Here is a 22,940-nt window from a genome sequence, read left to right as displayed (position 1 = left end):
AACAAAATAAAGTGCGGTTTTAAATATTTTTAATTTTTTGATTAAAAAATATATTTGTTATTTTCAAGTGTTTATAAATTATAGTTTTAGTTTAGTTCCATTTATAATACAAAATATATGGCACATTAGGTATTTCAAGTGACAAAATAAAGTAACACTTCTCTTATAAATATTGTTAAAAATTATTTAACTTTGAAATATTTACACAGTACAAAGTGGCTCCATCTTTGTTATTTATGACATCTCTCAATCTTTTCGGGATACTTAAAACAAGGTACTTCAAAGTATTTGTTGGAATTGCCCTCCATTCACTTTGTTTTTTTCCCCAAAATATTTGAAGATTTGATCTGGATTCCATCGGATTCCAAAATGTTTGAAGATTTGATCTGGATTCCATCGGGATTTTTTCATCTAGGATAGCCCAAATATGCTCTATGGGGTTTAGTTCAAGGCTTTGAGCTGGCTATTCTAATTTTTCAACGTTTTTTTCTTCAAAATCTAATTTAGCGACCTTACTCGTTTGCTTGGCGTCGTTGTCTTGTTGAAAGATGAACTCCCCCAAGCCCATTTTCTCCGCACTGCTATAAAGATTTTCTTCCAAAATATTTACACAGTGCTCTCTAGCCATTTTAGAGTCAATTTGTACGTCCTACCAACTCCTGAAGAGAAAAACATACATTACAACATACATTGCAGTATGTTATTGTGTTTTTCGATTTTAGTCTTTGTGTTGATTCACACCACACTCTTTTCCGATTTTTGGGAATTTTTAATTCATATTTTGACTCGTCTTTCCAAATTACTTAATTCCAAAGTGATTCAGGGATATTTATGTACTTTTTTGCAAAAGCCAATCGTTTTTTTCTATTGGCTGCTAGTAGGATTGGTTTTTCTAAGCGAAGGCACTTTTTAAACCCCTTTAATTAAGTCTTCTTTGGACAGTTCGAGTCGAAATATTTAATTCTATATTTTTTTTATATTTCTGGCTATCGTAAAAGAATTTCTCTTTGCTAGAATTGCAATATGATCATCTTCTGCCACATAATTTTTCCAAACTTTTATTTGACTTCCTTTTTTAATACAAAGCAATAATTTTTCTGAACCCAGATTTTTATATTTTATACTTGGAACTCAAAGCTTTGAAATTTCATCCCATTGTACCAACATATCTTTTTGAGTTTCGGTTGAAAAAGTAATGGTCCATGCTTATTTTGTATATATTTAAGTAATATTGAACGATAAAGTTCAATATTATATGTGATAAGATAACTTAACACAAATTAAAAAAAAAAAAAACAGGAATATATTAAAAATGTCACGATTTATAAAAAAAAACGCACTTTATTATGTCGCGAAAACTTTTTTACACTACAATACTTTTACATCAGAAATCTTAACGAACGAGTTTAAAAATTTCAAATGTTTATGGAAATAACTGAGACACTCCAACAAATAACGGGACAATAAAACAGTAAATAATACACGTAGATAACAAATATTGAGGATTAATGAAGAAGGGCACACAACCGCACATTATTTTGTGCGACAGTGTATATATGATTTCTATGCAGATGACAATTTCTTTACGAAACATGTGTCGTTAACATTTTATTGGTGGTTAGGACTCAATGTCGACCGTATCAATCAACTTAAAGATCTGATTTGAATTCTCGTTTCCATATTAGAATTGCCAAATAGAGGATTGGCTCATATTTTCGGTGTTACCAAAGATTGAACCTTTAAAATGGTAACTTTTCAATGATTTTATAGCAAAATGTGCCTTCTTTAAGCTTAGGAAGCGAAATCGTTGAATTCGTTTGTATATCTTTTGGTCATATGGATGTTGCTTCTCAGTTTATGAATGTAAAATGTTAACGATTTATGAAAATGTGTTCAAAAATTGTGGCGACAAAATTGTTGAGGCATTTGAATAAAGTCCATATCATATTAATTCGAATATTTTCTAGTTATTTTCGTGGGACACCCTGTATTAAAGCTATAAATAAAGAAAAGCCTATATGTAACATATTCGGCATAAGTTATAGCGATTAATATAGATAACTTCTCTGGGGGCTCCATTTTGCCTAAGTTAGCATATGATGAACGCATGTGTTCAGAAATCAAAAAGCAGATGAGTTTGGACGATACGTTTATAATCTGGAGCTCGCACATCAAATGGGCGTCGAATTCGTTAATGCAAATTTTGCCCATGAACATTCCACTAACGAACAGGTGTAAACTTCTCACATATCAATGAGTGCAGTCCGATTCAAGTTTTAAGCTCAACGATAAGGGACCTCCTTTTTATAGCCGAGTCCTAACGGCGTGCCGCAATGCGACACCTCTTTGGAGCGAAGTTTTATATGGGATAGTACCTCACAAATGCTGCCAGCATTAGGAGGGGAAACCCACCGCGGAAAATTTTCTCTGATGGTTTCGCCAGGATTCAAACCCAGGCGTTCAGCGTCATAGGCGGACATGCTTACCTCTGCGCTACGGTGGCCTCCTGTACGGTACATATCTCCTGTACCAAAAAAATGGGCTGGTGTGTCCTGCACAGCAAGTAGATGAATTGGGGAAAGTTCGATTCATATAAGAGTGCGTTAGAATGGTACAACATTTTAATCTTATAATAATTTTTAACATAAACTGCATACCGACAAAAAAAACTCGTATGCACTAAATTTAAATTCCAATGATTTTTTTTTAAAGATGATTGCGTGGCAAAAATACAGATGAAAAAGTTAGAAAATGCAGCGGCAGTATATAAACACATGTCTTAATAAACTCTTGCAACTATTGTGTTATTACTTTCAAGCTTTTTACACCATTTGAGTCGTAAGTTTCAGCCAGATATGGTAGGACAAAGGAGGTATGGATTAAATTAATAAATTTGGCAACCCTGTTTTGAGTATTTTTGTTTTGCTCTCTTGTTCCTCAATATTTTTGTATATGGACTGGCCTGGCTGTTTGGAGGTAGAGTAGTTTTTGCGTTTTTTTTTTCGAAGCATTTTATTGAATGATATCATACGTCGTGTATGCAGATGAATTATAAGTGGCATATTCATTTATACATACCGCACTATCTCCGTATGTGCATACATGTGTGTTCATATAGATAGATATTAAATAAAAGTAGCTTGCCAGATAGCTAAATTTCCGTCTGTCTATGCGACCGTTGGCTTTGTATGAATTAAAAATTTTCGTGTATACTTTTGGACATTTAAAGTGATGCCATTTTTTTCAGAATGATGAGTAACCGCTGACACAAAATTTGCTCTGAACTCATGATGAAAATGAAGTAATTTTTGTTTAACTCATTATTAATAAATGGATGCTCCACGCATAAATACTCGACATTTGTATGGACAAACTCATGCCCTTGGCATTCGAATGCCAAGTAATAGAAAATGATTTTGAAGATATGGAGGACGAGACGACTATGTCAAGTATGTGTTTTAAAATTCAAGATTATCTTTGCAATTGAACAAACGTCTCATATTAATATATATATACATATATAAATATTTTTTTTTTTTTAAATGAAGTAAAATTTCTATTGAGATCTTAATTAGTATTAGGAATGCAGATTACAAAATTAAATCTTAGATTTCAAAACTGGAAGCTGCATAAAACTTAGTAGAATTAAAGTAAAGAAAAGCTGCATAAAACTTAGTAGAATGAATTAAAATACATGTATAAATAATTAGAATGATCAAATTGCAACATTTGGCAAAGAGATTTATATTGAAAATATGCAAAAACAAAAAACACTTGGCTTAGGCTCAATAGCAAATATTTGGCTTAAGGTTTAGATTTCCACTTCCCCATAAACATTTCATCAGCTTTTTATTTTCTTCAGAAATACTTTACCATTTTTACTTTCGCTTGTATACGGTGACCCACGAAAATGTTGGGTTATTAAATACAACAAAATGGATGGATAAATATTTATAAAGCATTTTGCTTTTATTGAAATGCGTTACGGTAACGATGAAGCACCATTTCATTCATATGTTTGCTGCAGCCATGACTCATTACCAATGACGTATTTTCCGTATATTCCTACAATTCACTAAAATATTCTATAGCAAGAAGATTTTTGCCACAATTTTTATACCCCCACCACATGATGGGGGTATACTAATTTCATCATTCTGTTTGTAACACTTCGAAATATGCGTCTGAGACCCCAGAAAGTATATATATTCTTGATTATCATGACATTTTAAGTCGATCTAGCCATGTCCCTCCGTCCGTCTGGCTGTCTGTCCAAAGCACGCTAACTTTCGAAGGAGTAAAGCTCGACGCTTGAAATTTTCCACAAATACTTTTCATTAGCGTAGATCGGTTGGGATTGTAAATGGGCCAAATCGGTCCATGTTTTGATATAGCTACCATATAAACCGATCTTGGGTCTTGACTTCTTGAGCCTCTAGAGGGCGTAATCCTCGTTCGATTTGACTGACATTTTGCACGTGTTGTGGTATCAGTTCCAATAACTGTGCTAAGTACGGTTCAAGTCGGTTCATAGCCTGGGATCACCCGATTTGGCTTTGCATGAGGTGTTTTGGTATGACTCCCAAAAACTGCCAAGTATGGTCTAAATCAGATCATAACCTTGATAGAGCTGTCATATAAACCGATCTTGGGTATTGATTTTTCAACTTTTAGAGGGCGCCATTCTTATCCGATTTGGCTGTAATTTTGCACGTGGTGTTTTGGTATCACTCCCATCAACTGTGCTAAGTATGGTTGAAATCGGTTCATACCCTGGTATAGCTGCCATATAGGCCGATCTAGTGTCTTGACTTCTTGAGCCTCTAGGGAGACCAATTCTCGTCCGATTTGCATGAGGTGTGCCAATTACTGTGCCATGTACGGCGCAAATCGGTTCATAACCTGGTATAGCTGCCATATAAACCGATCTTGGGTATTGACTTCTTGAGCCTCTTGAGAGCGCAATTCTATTCCAATTTGACTGAAATTTCGCACGTGTTGTTGTGGTATCACTTGCAACAACTGTGCTAAATATGGTTCAAATCGGTTCATAGCCTGGTAAAGCTGCCATATAAACCGATCTTGGATCTTGACTTCTTGGGCCGCTAGAGGCCGCAATTCTCATCCGATTTGGCTGAAAATTGGCGTGAGATGTTTTGTTATGACTTTCATCAACTGTGCTTAGTACGTCGCAAATCGGTACATAACCTGATATAGCTGCCATATAAACGGATCTCGGATCTTGCTTTCTTAGACCGCTAGAGGGTGCAATTCTCATCCGATTAGGCAGAAATTTTGTACAACAGCTTCTCCCATAACCTTCAGTATACTTGTCCAACATGGCCTGAATCGATCTATAGTTTGATACAACTTCCATATATGTAAAACGATCTGCCGATTTTGCTTCTTGAGCCCCTACAAGGTGCAATTCTTATCCGAATTGACTAAAATATTACACAATGACTTCTACAATGTTCTGCATTAAATTCATTTATGGTCTGAATCGGACTATAATTTGATATGGCTCCAATAGCATAACAGTTCTTATTCATTACTCTTTGTTTGCATAAAAAGAGATACCGCGCAAAGAACTCGACAAATGCTATCCATGGTGTAGGGTATATAAGATTCGGCCCGGCCGAACTTTACCCGTTTATACTTGTTCCATTTATTCCAGTCAAATCTCATAACATTCTAAATCTCTTCATTCAATACCAAATATAAATATTGTAGTAATAACATTTTTTATTAAAAAGTATACAGCTACGGTTAAAATAAAAGCACATGTATTTTTGTTTTGGTTCGAGTTTATATCCCATTTTACTTACAAAAGCTTTATACCTATATTTGTTTCAAATATTTGGTTTAAGTTGAAGGTTTGCAAATCGAGGAATTTAATAAGGGCTTACTACATAAAACAATCATTTGTCTCAGTCAAAATAATAAACCTCTTATAACGAATTGACCAAAAATTATACCGATACAAAAGAAAACGGAACCAATTGGGGGTTTTAAGCTTTTGATTAGAGCATCGAACAACGAAATATGTTTGATATTTAGTTAAGTGTTCCTTGTGGATAATGATAGCAAAGCAAAGTTTTCGAATGGACATCTTTCTTGGGAAATACTGCTCCAGATATCCTGTACTACATTTTAAAGGATTTTACTTCTTGTTGGCTTTTCATTTTCCCCGTGATGCTGTCGACATTTGTGAAGAAGTCTTTTTTTTTCTGAATTGGGAATTATTTTCCGCTTACAACAACAACAACAACAACAACCAAATATCACAAATTTGAACTCATTCGTGCAATGAAAGTTCCGCATTTGACATGGAATGGAATTCTTTCCATGACCCATTGCAATGCAAAGTGGTGAAAAATTTAACTGATTTGTATTGAACGTTAACAAAGTATCAACATTTTATTCATTCGATAAAAATAACGGGCTGTGGGAGAGAAACGTCATTGAATGGTATTAGTTTGTCCGGTGTAATATTGGCTCTAACATAACATAGTTTGTCACCGTTTGGTGTTGTAGTGGCGCCATTGTAAGGCGGTAATATCTGCCTTGTACTTCTAATACATCCGCTAGCGCGTATGTTGCCCTTCTCTATAAAGTGTGGACATTCCAGGTGAAAATCCGCAAATCATGGTCCTTTTTTCGTTTGCGTGGGTCGTCAAAATTGGGGGGGGGGGGGGGGGTTCGTTTTTACTATTCCTTTGTTTCTCATAATAGTTCTCATAGTTTTCCGGGGGCTGGTTACAGGCCCAGCGCCCCAACTGCATGGGTTTTGTGGGATTGCACATGTATCCCTCGTTGTGGCGAGCCGCTTGCTCCAAGATCCGACGTTCGCCTCCAGCCGCCCCTAACCTGGGAACAGACGCTGATGTTGGCCTTTGGTTATTTGAAGGCGCCAATAACTCGCCTAGTCATCTCGAGTATCATTGGCACTTAGTAAAGGGTGATTTTTTTGAGGTTAGGATTTTCATGCATTAGTATTTGACAGATCACGTGGGATTTCAGACATGGTGTCAAAGAGAAAGATGCTCAGTATGCTTTGACATTTCATCATGAATAGACTTACTAACGAGCAACGCTTGCAAATCATTGAATTTTATTACCAAAATCAGTGTTCGGTTCGAAATGTGTTCAAATTTTGACAAATTTTGTTCAGCGATGAGGCTCATTTCTGGTTGAATGGCTACGTAAATAAGCAAAATTGCCGCATTTGGAGTGAAGAGCAACCAGAAGCCGTTCAAGAACTGCCCATGCATCCCGAAAAATGCACTGTTTGGTGTGGTTTGTACGCTGGTGGAATCATTGGACCGTATTTTTTCAAAGATGCTGTTGGACGCAACGTTACGGTGAATGAACACATTTCGAACCGAACACTGATTTTGGTAATAAAATTCAATGATTTGCAAGCGTTGCTCGTTAGTAAGTCTATTCATGATGAAATGTCAAAGCATACAGAGCATCTTTCTCTTTGACACCATGTCTGAAATCCCACGTGATCTTTCAAATACTAATGCATGAAAATCCTAACCTCAAAAAAATCACCCTTTATTTAATTAAGAGCCAGTGCCACCTGACTCCTCACTGAGACTTTCCTCTCGAAAATCGCTGGCTGCCCGCGGCCGCACTTGCATCTACTCCGCATAAAAAAGAAACTTTCTACCATCCGCAACATGTGGACACTTCCCGTGATGACGATGGACCAAAATAAAACAGCTGAAGCAAAACAGCTGTTTTCGAAAATTCGAAATGGTTTCCCCCAAATTTTTCCTCTCGCCATTTAATTAGACTAGGAGTATTTTCTCTGAGGGAGAAATTAATTCCCTGGGAGTTTATTCCCAGTGAGTTTTCAGAATTCAGCCGATAGACAACTAATAGAAAAAGGATAGAGCGCGAAAGTATTAGGCAAACAAACAGTGCAATACAAACTTTTGGCGATGGTGGTACAACTACTGAAGATTTCAGTTTTTTTTTTGTTTTTGGAATTTTCTTTACGTGATTGATTCGAGAGTTTATTTGTTTTAGCTACACACACAAACACACACACATATATATATGCAATTTTTACAATAGAATAAGCTTAACTATGATATTTACATGTTTTTCGAAAAATTTGTTTGTATGTATTTGTACAAAATTTCCCCTGAATATGCAATTCAATGAAATTGTGAAATATCGGGAAATAATCGAAGATTAATTGAACACAAAAGGCCTCGAGATTTTTTATTTTTAAAAAAATCTATTTTTGTATAAAAACAAGATCGAAGAAACAAAATCAATAATTTGTTTAAATGTCTATATTGTAGACCTGTATAGAGGTAATCCTAATGGACCTATTATTTTGACCGGCACTCTTTATTGTATTATGTATATTCCTACATTTGATTATTTATATATTATGTATATTCCTACATTTTGATTTGAAGTTATTTTAAATATATACTCAGCCACAGATATACTTTGGAGTGCATATTTGATATCACTCTGATTTGCCCCTCTGTTGGTATAACAAGCATGTCTATTGAAAAGTGTGTGGATTTATCTTTTTCAGTCATTTGTAACCATAGACATACATTTCCCTTATTATTGTATGTAAAATTATAGATGTTGTATGTTCTTTCACCACAGATATACTTTGGAGTGTTTTCTTGATGTCACTCTGATTTGTCCCTCTGTTGGAATAGTAAACAAATCTCTATTGAAAAATAGCAAGAATCATTCGTTCAGCTATTTTTAAAAATAGAAATACATTAATTGTACTTATTATTATATGTAGATTCTCAAAAACTGCGCGGCATTCCTTAACCACAGATATACTTTGGGGTGTTTCTTTGATACCACTCTGATTTGCCCCTCTGTTGGAATAATAAAAATGTCTATTGAAAAATGTCCGGTTTGAACACCTCTAGCCATTTTTAACCATAGATATACAATTCATACATCTTCATGCCTGTTCTGCTCCGGATTTCGAAAAGGCAAAACGCTAATAATTTCATTGCGTACATTTTCCAAGCCGTATACTTTTATGGTTTGACATCGTATGAGGTTCCTCTGAATGCATAGAAATTTTAATTAAGTCTGCGGTACAGTTTTTATAGTGCATTACGCCAAACGCAATCTTTGGTTTTGCGTTTTCGAAAACCGGGACAGGCCTGTATGCTCTGTAGATGATGATATGATCACGTTACCCACAGATATACTTTGGAGTGGTTCTTTGATATCACTCTGATTTGCCCCTCTGTTGGAATAGTAAACAAGTCTCTATTGAAAAATAACTAGAATCATTCGTTCAGCTATTTTTAACCATAGAAATACATATGTAGATTTTCTAAAACTGCCTGGTATTCCTTAACCACAGACATACTTTGGGGTGTTTCTTTGATAGCACTCTGATTTGCCCCTCTGTTGGGATAATAAAAATGTCTATTGAAAAATGTCTAGACTAAACTCGCCTGGCCATTTATAACCATAGATATATAGTCCATACCTATGTCCATATTATGTAGATGAAGGCATGATCGCATTACCCCCGCTGTACTATTAAAAACAGAGTTGTATTCCAAAAAATATATGAATTGAACTTGGTCAACCATTTTTAACAATAGAAATACATTCTTTCCATTGCTATTAATTGATTAGAAATTACTTTGATATAAAGTCTAGCCACAGATATACTTTGGAGTGTATATTTGATATCACTCTGATTTGCCCCTCTGTTGGTATAACAAGCATGTCTATTGAAAAGTGACCGGATGTATCCTTTTCAGTCATTTGTAACCATAGACATACATTACTACACTTATTATATTGTATATAAAATTATAGATTATGTATGTATTTGTGTTCTTTAATACTTTGGATTGTTTCCTTGATACCACTCTGATTTGCCCCTCTTTTGGAATAGTTACAAATGTATTGAAAAATATCTGTATTACAGTCCATATGATCACATTAGCCGCCCACAGATATACTTTGGAGTGTTTTCTTGATGTCACTCTGATTTGCCCCTCTGTTGGAATAGTAAACAAGTCTCTATTGAAAAATAACTAGAATCATTCGTTCAGCTATTTTTAACCATAGAAATACATATGTAGATTTTCTAAAACTGCCTGGTATTCCTTAACCACAGACATACTTTGGGGTGTTTCTTTGATAGCACTCTGATTTGCCCCTCTGTTGGGATAATAAAAATGTCTATTGAAAAATGTCTAGACTAAACTCGCCTGGCCATTTATAACCATAAACATATAGTCCCATCTATGTCCATATTATTTAGATGAAGACATGATGGCATTACCCCTGCTGTACTATTAAAAACAGAGTTGTATTCGTTGAATTGAACTTGTTTAACCATGTTTAACAATAGAAAAAATTCTTTCCATTGATTGAAATTACTTTGATATAAAGTCTAGCCACAGATATACTTTGGAGTGTATATTTGATATCACTCTGATTTGCCCCTCTGTTGGTATAACAAGCATGTCTATTGAAAAGTGACCGGATGTATCCTTTTCAGTCATTTGTAACCATAGACATACATTACTACACTTATTATATTGTATATAAAATTATAGATTATGTATGTATTTGTGTTCTTTCATACTTTGGATTGTTTCCTTGATACCACTCTGATTTGTTCTCTTTTGGAATAGTTACAAATGTATTGAAAAATATCTGTATTACAGTCCATATGATCACAATAGCCGCCCACAGATATACTTTGGAGTGTTTTCTTGATATCACTCTGATTTGCCCCTCTGTTGGAATAATAAAAATGTCTATTGAAAAATGTCTAGACTAAACTCGCCTAGCCATTTCTAACCATAGATTTACAGTCCATACCTATATCCGTATTACGTAGATGAAGGCATTATCGTCTTGCCCCCGTTTTGGAGTGTTAATTTAGTAGTACTTCGATTTGCTCCTCTGCTGAACTATTTAAAAAAGAGTTATATTGAAATAATATCTAACCACAGATATACTTTGGAGTGCATATTTGATATCACTCTGATTTGCCCCTCTGTTGGTATAACAAAGCATGTCTATTGAAAAGTGTCTGGATTTATCCTTTTCAGTCATTTGTAACCATAGACATACATTTCTCTTATTATTGTATGTAAAATTAGAGATGATATACTTTGGAGTGTGTCCTTGATAGCACTCTGATTTGCCCCTCTATTGGAATAGTAAACAAATCTGTTGAAAAATGTCCGGTTTGAACTCGCCTAGCCATTTTTAAACGTATATATATATATATATATATATATATATATACAATCTATATTATCACGCTAACCACAGATAAATTTTGGAGTGTTTCCTTGTTATTGTTGTAGCAGTGTGTTGTGTTCTATTTTTCGTCTGCTTGATTCTGTTGAGTGTTCAGATCCAGGAACTCTGCGACTAAGATGGGGTGCGTCCAGAAGGATATGGGTCTGAAATGAGTAGGTGTGGCTGGGCAGTTAAACAGGTGGCGTGTGTCGTGTGGTCCCTGGTGACAATCGGGACATACATCCTGCATCCTTGCTCTGTAGGAATTAAGGCGGCTGCATCTGCCGGATCGCAATTGACCCAAAACTACTCTGGTTTGCTGGGAGACGGCAAATTTCTTCAAGTGCAATGGGAGGGGGTCGTTCCTCAAGGACGACATTCACCCGGTAGCGATTCACCGCATACTGTGTCTGCATGAATGTTGTCTTGTAGCGCTGGACCTTACGCTCTAGATCATGTAGATCTACCTTAAGGCTTCTGGGCGGTAAATATCTATTCACAAGATGATGAATTTGATAGTCTCTGGATTGTATCAAGGTTGGATTGTATCAAGGTTGGGCCTTATTGGCTTTATATTACATATTTGGTTAATAAATGAAATGAAAAATGAAATATCACTCTGTTGGTTAAAATTTTCTATTTAAAAATATCTAGATTGGCATTTTTAACCATAGATATACAATCCATATGATCACGTCCCCCACAGATATATTTTGGAGTGTTTCCTAGATACCACTCTGATTTTGCTCCTTTGTTGGATTAGTAAACAAATCTATATTGAAAAGTAGCTAGAATCGTTCGATGTACATTCTTTCAATATTTTTTTGTAGTTACTTTAGCCACAGATATACTTTGGAGTGTATATTTGATATCACTCTGATTTGCCCCTCTGTTGGTATATAAAAGAAACATGTCTTTTGAAAAGTGTCTGGATTTATCTTCTCCAGCCATTTGTAACCATAGACATACAGTACTTCCATTGTTTTTGGTCGTTGGCCCCCAAACCACAGATATACTTTGGAGTGAGTGCTTGATACCACTTTGATTTGCCCCTCTGTTGGAATATAAAAGAAAATGTCTATTGAAAAGTGTCTGAATTGAACTACTATTTCAGTTACTTCTAACCATAGACGTACATTCTTTCGAAAATTATTAGCCCAAGGTATTTATTTGCTAAAATGGAGAAATAAATCTTAAATTTCTTAGACTTTTTTTTAAGAATGACTTGTGTTTGTTGATTTTTACTATTTTATGAAATTTGTTCCTTTTATTTTTAGCTCAAGCTGTGGAGCTGACCAAGCGTTCACTTCGTGTCCAGACTTGGAAGAAAATTAAGGATGATAAACTTGGGGTTCACAGTGGTACAATTTTCAATCGCATACCCACTTTCGTGGATAGTGGCAAAGCCGTGGATTTATTGGTCGAAACTGACGAGTTTAAGAAAGCCAGTGAGTATATCAGAGCGCTACTTAAAAAAAATAACAATGATACTAATGGTCAACTACATATTTTTTGTGTGCTTGTTTTCACAGAGGAAATTAAGGTCCAAATTGATCGCGCACTGAACGGTGCTCGCTTGCAAACGTTATTGTCTGGCAAAAACTTGTATTTGCCCAGTACACGCAATTCCAAGGCTGTGTGCTTGAAGGTCGATGTACCAGAAGATGCCAACGATGAGAAAAAGAAAGAAATACTTAATGTCCGGAATTTGGATGAGTATCGCACTGAAATTGGCAAGTTCGATCTGGCAGTTGGGATCAAAGCAATCGTTATAGGACTAACCATTTTTTGGCTTCTCTTGTCTTTTTTTTTCTTCCCCACAGGCCTCGATAGCAAAATTGTATTTGATATGGTCATTATTGGCTCGGTGGTAGTGTCCCGCGACGGCTATCGCATTGGTCGCGGCAATGGTTTCAATGATTTGGGTCTTGGCCTTCTCATCGAGCTGGGTTCGATCACACCAAATACCATTATTGCCACTTTGGTCCATGATACTCAGGTTGTCGATAGTTTGCCAACAAATATCTTCCAGAAACACGATGCACCAGTTGATTTGATTGTAACACCAACCGAGGTAATTCGTGTTGCCAAACGTCTACCACGTCCAGCTGGCTTGTATTGGGAATTATTGTCTGAGCGTCGCCTCAAAATTGTACCTGTACTTGAAGTGCTTAAAGAGACCAAGGAAAAGGAAGGCAAAATTATCACACTCAAGGAGGAAGATACTGACATTGAACAGGGTCGCACACGTCGTCGTTTTCCATCACGTCGTCGTTTCGGCAATCGTCGCTTCCAACGTCGCCCCCTATCACAAAATAATGCGAATGAACAACAGGGTGACAATGCTCAGTCACAGAAGCGTAATGTGTCGCGCAGAAGACGTTTCATGAACAATCGCCGCAGACGTCCAACAAAGGTAAGAATTAGAAAAAACGGAAAGCAGTTGCTTATTAAAGATAGGCGTGTTTGGGTAAATATATTCATATGACTATAGCCTAGCCTGCTAGCTTAACTTTACGAGTACGGCATCGCAGTTGGTTAGAAGTTTAATAGATCCCTATTAAATGCTGGCTTATTATCATTTGCGATACATTGTCTTCCTGGTATTGTCATTTATGCGCTCGAAAGCTCTCACAAATGCCTAGTTAGTTTGGAAATGCATCACTAAGAAGGTCAATGTTGAAAGTCAACGACAGATGCAATGATTACATTTCATTTCGAATGACTCAAAATTTAAGTTAGACAATAGCAAGAAACGGTAATTAATTTCTGTTGTTGTTGTTGTAGCCACATTTGCATGCGAGGGTGGCGGTCCTCGTCTTATAGGCGAACAAACATGTTCCGGTCTATACGACCGATCGCCGCGGGAACATGATAGCCATTGGTTATTTAAAGGCGCCAATAAATCGCCTTGGCGTATCGAGTATCAAAGGCACTCTGTATTTAAGCTAGAGTCGGGCTCTCCACTCGATACCGCTGATTGTCCGGGACTGCAGTTGCAGCTAATCCGTATGGAGCATTCCACTACGCGCAACCTGTGAAGCTCCCAGCTAAGTTTCTCGTGATAACGAAGAATACCACACCGATTGAAGCTCAAACCACAAGCCTGTGTGATGCTCATAGCTATTCCGTGCCGGCTCACTCTGATTTGCTCCTCTGATAGAATGATATATAACGGCTGTTGAGAAAAAGAAATTACTTCAGCTATTTATAACCATAGACATACTTTTCCAACATTTCGGCCGGTATCGCACGAAGAAATGCTTCAATGTTGTCTTCCAATGCGTCAATTAAAGCGGGCTTGTCTGATAGCCATGAGTTTTAACATAGTCCCACAAAAAATAGTCTTAAATCGCACGGTCTAGGCGGCCAATAAGTCCATTATTACGCTTGCTGTGTGGCATGTGGCACCGTCTTGTTGAAACCACATGCCATGCAAGTCAAGCTCTTGCATTTTGGGCAAAAAAAAAAGTTGGATATCATCTCACGGTAGAGCTCACCATTCACAGTTGTGTTACGATTCGCATCATCTTTGAAGAAGTACGGTCCAATGATGCCACAAGCCCATAAACCGCACCAAACTTTGACTTTTTCTGGATGTAATGGTATTTCTTGCAATGCTTCTGGCTAATCTTCACCACCAAATTGACAATTATGCTTATTTACGTACCCATAGAGCCAAAAATGAGCTTCGTCCATACAATGGAAGAAGCGCGCGATGAAATTCTTAACACAGCACGTATTTTGATAATAAAATTCATTAATTTGCGAACGTTGTCCGTTTTTAAGACGATTCATGGTTTAATTATAGACCACACTGAAGATGTTTGACAGTGAAACAAAACACGAAACCAGTGTTGCCATAAAGATAATAGCTAAAAAATCACCCTTTATATGCATACAGTGTTCTGTGTCGGATTTAAAGTTCGTTCTTTTTTCTGTGGGGTCATTGATAATATGTAGCACTTCCAAAGTAAACGTTCTTTTGCTGTTATTTTCTTTTGCCAATATTTCTACATCTTTAAAATTCGGTGTGTGTCCTTTCAAACTAAAGTGCCGTCTTTTGCTCAATGGGTTTGCTGGTGGCTTTCTGATCGGCTTGTGTCCCGAGATTCTCGTCTTTAATTTGGACTTAGTAGTGCATATACACTGTGGCATAAGTTGGACTTGTCGCCGTTGCATTTAATTTGATACACTATATATGAGTTGTCTTCCTTCTTGACTTTCGTCTTCGTCCTATTGAAAAAACTGTTAACAGTGTTGTGTGTGCGTAGTGCCACTTGAACTCTTTTCCTGTTATTAAGGTTAGAGTTTTTGAAAGGTTCGGAGAAGCCAGGAATGTATATAAGTGATCTTTAACCTTTGGTTTCTCTGCTATCTTTTTCCTTTGTGTGTCCTTTCTCCACGAAGTTAATTCATTCGTGGATTGTCTTATGTGGAAAATCATTTTTCCTCTGTATATCATACATTTTCTTTTCGTTTGTTCTGTGGAATATGCTGTCGCTAATATTTTGGACCCGTCTGATAAAATTGGTTGCTGTGTTTATAATTGTTGTTGTAGCCACATGTCATTGTGGAGGTGGCGATCCTCATCTAGCTCCTACCGCTCCATAGCGCTGATGGTCCGTGACTGGAATTACAGCTAGTCCGTATGGAGCATTCCACTATCCACAACCTGTGGACGCGCCCGGAAACTCGCAGCTAAGCTTCTCGTGCTTGAAATTAAAATTTATAAACCCCCCAGACGCAGTAGGTTTCTAGTGCCAATTAAGTTTGATTACTCCATTTTGCGTGTGAAGTATGGCATCCAAATATGGAAGCCTATTATTGTCTTCTATTTCCATCGTAAACTGTATTTCCTTAACAAATTCGTTTAGAGCTTTAAGGGTATTTTTAACTTCTTTCACCTTCAATATGCAAAACAAGTCCTCCACATATTTCGTCAAAAATCTAGGCTTATTCGTCAAGTTTCGGATCACGGTGTTCAATAACATCTCCATCACCATATCTGCAGTAATCCATAGGCATTCCCTTCCGTTATAAATTCTCTTAAAAAGTGTTGATTTTCTTCCAAATTAATCTGGCAGCTCTGATCCAGATACAGGAACTCAACTAAGGTGGGGTGTCGCCAGAAGGATCTTGGTCCCGAGTCTAGCGGATCTGGCTAGGCAGTTAACGAGTGTTGTGCGGTCCCAGGTCACAATCGGGATACGCATCTTATACGTTGGCAGCAATCCTTGCTTTAAAGGAGTTTAGGCGGCTATTTCTACCGGATGGTAATTGAGCCAGAACCACTCTGGTTTGCCGGGGGAGGTCAATTTCAACATTCACGCGGTAGCTATTCATTACATCTGCAAGAATGTTTTCCAGAGCCGTTTGATATACCGCTTGATCTAGAGGTTCTCTCTTGTAGCGCTAAACCTCTCGTTTTAGATCATGAAAATCCACCTTGAGGCTTCTGGGCGTTGGATACCTATGCCCATGATGATGAAGGTATTGCTTATACAGCATGTAGTTATGACTTCGCATAATTACATGCTCCTGAGAACTAAGGAGATGGCCTGTAGCAATTCGAACAGCGGCAATCTGACAGATCTGAACACTATACCACTTTACAGCTGATGAGAACACACTGGCTCTGCATCATTTACCACTGACCAGCCAAATGTTTTGTGCGTGGTCCACAAGGTTTCTTTGTCAGAGCCCCAAGTGTTGCTGGCAAGTGACTTGAGAACCTAGACCTCTGACCTTATTAAAAATAGCCATGGCATGTGAAGAGAATTTGTAAGAGTCTGTCAAGTGTGACAATAAGTATATTGGGACACTTGGTGGTCGGAATCGTCACTCCATCGACCATAACATTCAGCTCCTTGTCCACCTCATGCGTGTCTGTAGTGAACAATATGGCTGAGATTTGGTGGCAGATATCTTCAGATCTCTTGCAGCGAAATAAGCGGCAAGATCGTTGAAGTAGACGTTTTACCTATCGTAGATGTCAACAATGGGTTGGGCCATGATTGTACAATAGTCCGCATATGATGCGATCTCTATGCCGTCAGAAGGGGGTGTTATGGAGGATTGGTGAACTCCCTGTTTCACTCTATGATGTTTTGTCTTCTTATCCCCAAATGACTGGTGTCAGGCCTGGTTAGAGGGTCGTATTGGCGATGTCCTCAAATAGTTTGGGGAGAATTAGGAAGTCTCAGAATTTCCTCTCGCCAACTAGCACATATTAAGGTCAGAGCAAGGAGTTATTTAATACATTAATTATACTAATATGCCTTTATTGAATTGCTTATTACATAGTCTTTACAATAATTGCTTTAATTTATCTTCAATTAATTATTTCAGTCCGAAGGCGATCAATCTGGCGTTGAATCGAAAAGCCAAGAACGCAAATCTGGCGAAGGTGGTAACAGAAGAATGAGACCACGCAAAAACCGTCCACCCCGTGATTTCTCAGTTAAACTCACCAATATCACACGTGATGTTCGCGTCAAGGATTTGAAGAGTGAATTGCGCAATCGTGAGTGCCATCCTATGGCCATTACATGGAAGGGTAAGAATATACATACATACTCAATGAAAACACAATTAACAGCAAGAGCATCACACAATGGTAATGTATGTTGTGAAGACGATTTGCAATTTTAATTTCAATCCCACCATTTATATTTTTACGCCCTACACCATAGGAAGGTGGAGCACGCTAACTTTCGAACGAGCAAATGTAGGTCTGTTGAGATTGTTAATGGCCAAATCGGTCCATGTTCTCCCGATTAAACATCTTGTGTTTCTAGAGAAATGTTGCGCAGGAGGAACTTGACTCTGAACTTTCGATTCAGTCTATAAGCTGATATAGCTGTTTGTCTAGACAACGCAATTCTTATTCGACTTAGCTGAAATTTTTTACGATTATTTCCGCTATGACCAGGAAGAATCGATCTGCAACCTGGTATAGCTCCTATATAAACCAATCCCGCGATTTGGGCGCCTAGAGGAAGCAGTCCTTATCCAAATTTGCTAAAAATGCTTGGGAATTTCGTTTTATGACCATTATTTATCCGTATTTTATATTCTCTTTTTAAAGGTAAACCGTCCAAAAAAATTTACAATTGCGCGTTCCTGGTGGTGGGTATCTAAGATTCGGACCGGTCGAACTTAACACGCGTCTACTTGTTAAACATTACAAATAACGGCTGCTACAAAATAAGTTCACATGCGATCGGTCCTTTGGACCGGAACGATCTTGCTCACTTACAGGAGCTTGACGAGGATCGCTACCTCCACATGAAAATGTGGCAACAACAATAACAACAACAAGGTCCACATTAGCGAGAACTTGACAATAATAATCTACCATTTTATCGTTTAAAGAATGAGGATGACACCCAGTTTCAAGAGGAAATACAGATAACTACGACTCTTAGGCGTAAGTTTTAGCTCAATGGCAAAGGACAAAGTTTTAGCTCAATGGCAAAGGACTTCCTTTTAAAAGTCCGAGTCCGAATGGCTTGCCCTTAGTGATGCCTGATTTCCCATGAACATTCCATTAAGGAACGGGAGATACTTCTTTCATATCAAAGAGTTCAGTCCTATTCAAGTTTTTAGCTCAATGATATGGGGCCTTCTTTTTTTTATGCCGAGTCCGAACGGCGTGCCGCTTAGCGACACTACTTGTTAGAGAAGTTTTCACATGGCTGGATACCGTACAAATGTCGCCAGCATTTGTAGGGGAATAACCACCGCTGAAATTTTTTTTGAAGTTTACACCAGGATGTCAACCGGTGGACATGCTAACCTCTGAGCCACGGTGGCCTCCGGTAGTAGAGAAGTGAAGAGAAAACCACCGTTGATGGATGTTAATGATGGCCTTGACGGAATTCGTTTGATGACATCCCAACATTGCACCTTAAATAATAACTTTTTTTACCACAGTGGACTATTGCGTCTATCACTTTCGCAGATAGGTAGTGTTTTCATCCTGAATGTATTAGTCAGAGCTTTTAAGTATCCAGATCTTGGAACCAGTGGAATGCGTCCAGAGGGATCTAGTTGTAGGACGAATACACTCAACTAAACTTGTTATTCAAAAAAGAAATGAACTTTTCTAAAACAACAGTTTTTGTCTGCTGAAAATGCGAAAAAAGATATGACAGCTTTTTCAGCAAACAAAGGGCTGCTGTTTTAGCAAACCATTCCGTCAGCTATTTCAATTAACAAGATCTGCTGTTTTCACTAAAAAATCTGCTAAAATATTGAACACGTATTGCTGCTGAATGATAGCAAATAAATTGCACTGCTTTAAGGGGCGAATATATATTTCCATGGAATTTCGCATATAGTATTTTACTCTCCCCTAATATTTATATAATTTAGTTATTATACCCTCCACCATAGGATGGGGGTATACTAATTTCGTCATTAGGTTTGTATCACCTCGAAATATGCTTCTAAGACCCCATAAAGTATATAAATTCTTGATCGTCATAACATTTTACGTCGATCTAGTCATGTCCGTCGCGCCAACTTTCGAAGGAGTAAAGCTAGGCGCTTTTTGCACATATACTTCTTACTAGTGTAGGTTGGTTGGTGTTGTAAATGGAACCAATTGGTCCATGTTTTGATATAGTTGTCATATAAACCTATCTTGGACCGTGACTTCTTGAGCCTCTAGAGGGTGCAATTATTATCCGATTTGGATGAAAAATTTCAAATGGTGTTTTAGTATCACTTTCAAAAACTGTGCTAAGTATGGTTGAAATCTGTTCGTGACCTGATGTAGCTGTCATATAAACTGATATTGTAGCTGTCATATAAACTGATATAAACCGATCCCCCAATTTGACACTAACCAATTTTTACTCGATTCGCCAGACATTTTGGAGTTGGTATTTTTTTATGACTTCTAGCAGCTCTGACAAGTACGGTCCATATCGGTCAATAACTTGATGTTGTTCATATTAATATATTGAAAAAATCATTCAAAGGACTTGACAAATGCGATCCATGGTGGAGGGTATATAAGATTCGGCCCGGCCGAACTTAGTACGCTTTTACTTGCTTACTTATTTTATGTCGCCACTCCCCCTTACAACCCCTTCATAAATGGAGCAGTCGACATTTTCAGCAAACAAAAATCTTTTTGGCAGCCAGCCTGCTGATCTGAGATTGCAAATATTTAACTATGACAGCAGAACTACTGCTGTTATAACACAAAAATTAACTACTTACAGTCAGCAGACACTGTGTGCTCTATCAGCAGACACTGTGTGGTTTATCAGCAGACACTGTGCGCTTTATCAGCAGACTTTTTTCTATGAGTGTAGTATTGGCTGGATGTGTGTTGTGCGATATTTGTCTAATATAAATTAAGGAGAGCTCATCTTTCTATTTTTTTCCGAGGAAGGTTAATTTGCTATAAAGTCTTTCACTGACCGGTCAACTGTCTTATTATACAAGTCAACAAAGCTTCTTTATTATGGATTTGCATTGTGACGGTTTCATATAGCAATGCTGTATGTTGCATATATAAAGTCAATAATTAATCAAAAAGAAAAAAGAATGTAAAATTCAGCTGTGGTACTCTTGTTTTAAAAATCACGCTATCTTTTCTATGGAATTATTATTGAAATTTTTTATTTAATTTTTTTAGGTAGCTACGGACGCTGCTATTTGCACTTTGGCAATCGTAATGGCAAGCCCAGCACTGAAGAAGACATGAACAAAGTGTTGGATGCCTTGACCAATCTATCGCTGACCATCACACCCGAAACGAAGGTTGCTGCCGAAGAGGGCGCCACAAATGGTGAAGGTGGAGCTGAGGCACCGGCTGCTCCAGCTGCTGGTGACGATGCCAACAAAACACCAAAAGTTGTCAACCTCACAGTGGAGCTGATCAAATACGACAAATCAGCAAAGAAGAATGCCGATGATGCAGCTCCAGGTGCCGCTGCCACTGTCAATGGTGGTGAAGCAGCCGCTGGCGGTGATGCTAGTTCGGCCCGCATTGAGTCTGTTGATACCACAACGGTATAGTGTGAGATGCGAGCTGTTTTAAAACGGCTATATTTTTGGTTTGGATATTTGGAAGCGTGCATTTTAGCATCAAATGGAGAAATACTTTTTTAGCGTCAATGATAACGAGAAATATTTTCGCGATTCTCTCTCGAAATATGATTAAATGAATGAATGAATGAATGCTTCTACTAATTCTACTGTTTAAAAATTTTCACTTTTTATCACACTTAATCTATTGTATTGAAAATATCACCGACCCCAACCCCGACCCCCTGAACTATCTGGACAATTATTGATGAATACGCTTTTTTCCCCAATATTTGTAGGTTTTTTTTTCTAAACTTATTTGTTTAAATTTCTCTATATGATTTATTTTGTTTTTTCTTATTTATTTGTACATTTAATTGCAATTGCTGCAGTCCTGCTCTCGATGCATTTGTTTGTTATTTAAAATAGGACTTAACCATTATTTCCATTTGATCATGATGAATACTCTCTCCTGTGGACTTTGTCTCCCTATGATGGATGTTCCACATTGTTAGATAGTTTTATAATGCTACCACAGATTAATTGAATTTGTTTTGATATTTTTTTTTTGTCTTTGTTTATTTAATTATATTATTATTATTTAATGGATTTTGCGCAACCATCCAATCAACCAAAACACGTTCTCCAAATGTCCACAACCATGAAAGAAAAACAACAACAACAACAACAAAAACAATTATTACTTGATTGTTAAAACGAAAATGTGGGTGATGTCATTTGCTGGAGGGGATGGATGCAATACGCTTTTTCCGGCAGCTGAGCTGCCGGCTTAGGTTGCGTATCTGTGTCCACTCTCTGGCAATGCATTACTGACTATCTTTAATAATAATAATAACAACAACAACAAAAACAACTACAACTGATACTTATGTAAAACAAGAATCGTAAAAAAATGAACAAAACTCTTGAAAAAAAAACAAAAAAACTCAATTATTAAAACAAAAAAACCTCTACGAAAAGGAATCATTGAACTAACAACAACAAAAAAACTACAAAAAATGTTCATTAAGAAACAAGAATAAGAAGAAGAAGGCAACATGTCGAATTTGTTGCCTTTAATATTAACATCCGTTAAACCGGAACAAAATAAGCGAACGTTTCAAACTCGATCAAAGTTATACGGACCAAGTTTATTTTGTCTCCTGTCAACGGCTTTACTGTCATATTTTTTTTTTATTTTTTTTTTAAGTTGTTTTAAAAAAGAAATGCTCTACCCTATTATTCTTTTTAGTTTTCTTTCACGAATACAATTTTTTTCTTTTACATTTTTTTTTGCTTGTTTTAATATAAACAATTTATTATTACAAAACATAAACTAAATTACTTTCCTTTTTTATACAATGAAATTAAATAAAAAGAAACTTGTGAAACATGAATTAAAACAAGAAATATATATAGAAACTTTTTTGAACAATTAATAAAATTTGTTGTGTTTTCTTTTTATGTTTGGAAAAAGCGGGCAAAAATACATAAAAGCCACATTTTTTACCCGAACTGAAATTTGGAACGGTGAGTTGTAATATGCCTACCGATGTCCTAACCGAATATGTTCCAAATCGGACTATATTTCGATATAGCTGCCATAT

At 36.9% G+C, this 22,940-nt stretch overlaps 1 protein-coding gene across 1 annotated transcript in view; it reads left to right on the top strand.

The window, feature by feature from the left end:
• Positions 1 to 22,207, top strand: part of LOC106085909 (methenyltetrahydrofolate synthase domain-containing protein) — a 47,295-nt gene extending 25,088 nt beyond the window's left edge. Inside the window, exons 2-6 of the mRNA XM_013250384.2 lie at positions 12,564 to 12,734; positions 12,819 to 13,019; positions 13,110 to 13,702; positions 17,638 to 17,845; positions 20,942 to 22,207. Coding sequence (XP_013105838.2) covers positions 12,564 to 12,734; positions 12,819 to 13,019; positions 13,110 to 13,702; positions 17,638 to 17,845; positions 20,942 to 21,324 — 1,556 coding nt within the window. The 3' untranslated portion in view covers positions 21,325 to 22,207. The remainder of the gene's footprint in view (positions 1 to 12,563; positions 12,735 to 12,818; positions 13,020 to 13,109; positions 13,703 to 17,637; positions 17,846 to 20,941) is intronic.
• Positions 22,208 to 22,940: the final 733 nt, after the last annotated feature.

This window comes from Stomoxys calcitrans, chromosome 2, assembly GCF_963082655.1.
Source record: "Stomoxys calcitrans chromosome 2, idStoCalc2.1, whole genome shotgun sequence".
Taxonomy (NCBI): Eukaryota; Metazoa; Arthropoda; class Insecta; order Diptera; family Muscidae; genus Stomoxys; species Stomoxys calcitrans.
Note: the sequence above shows the minus strand (reverse complement) of the source record. Positions and strands in the feature narration are given on the sequence as shown.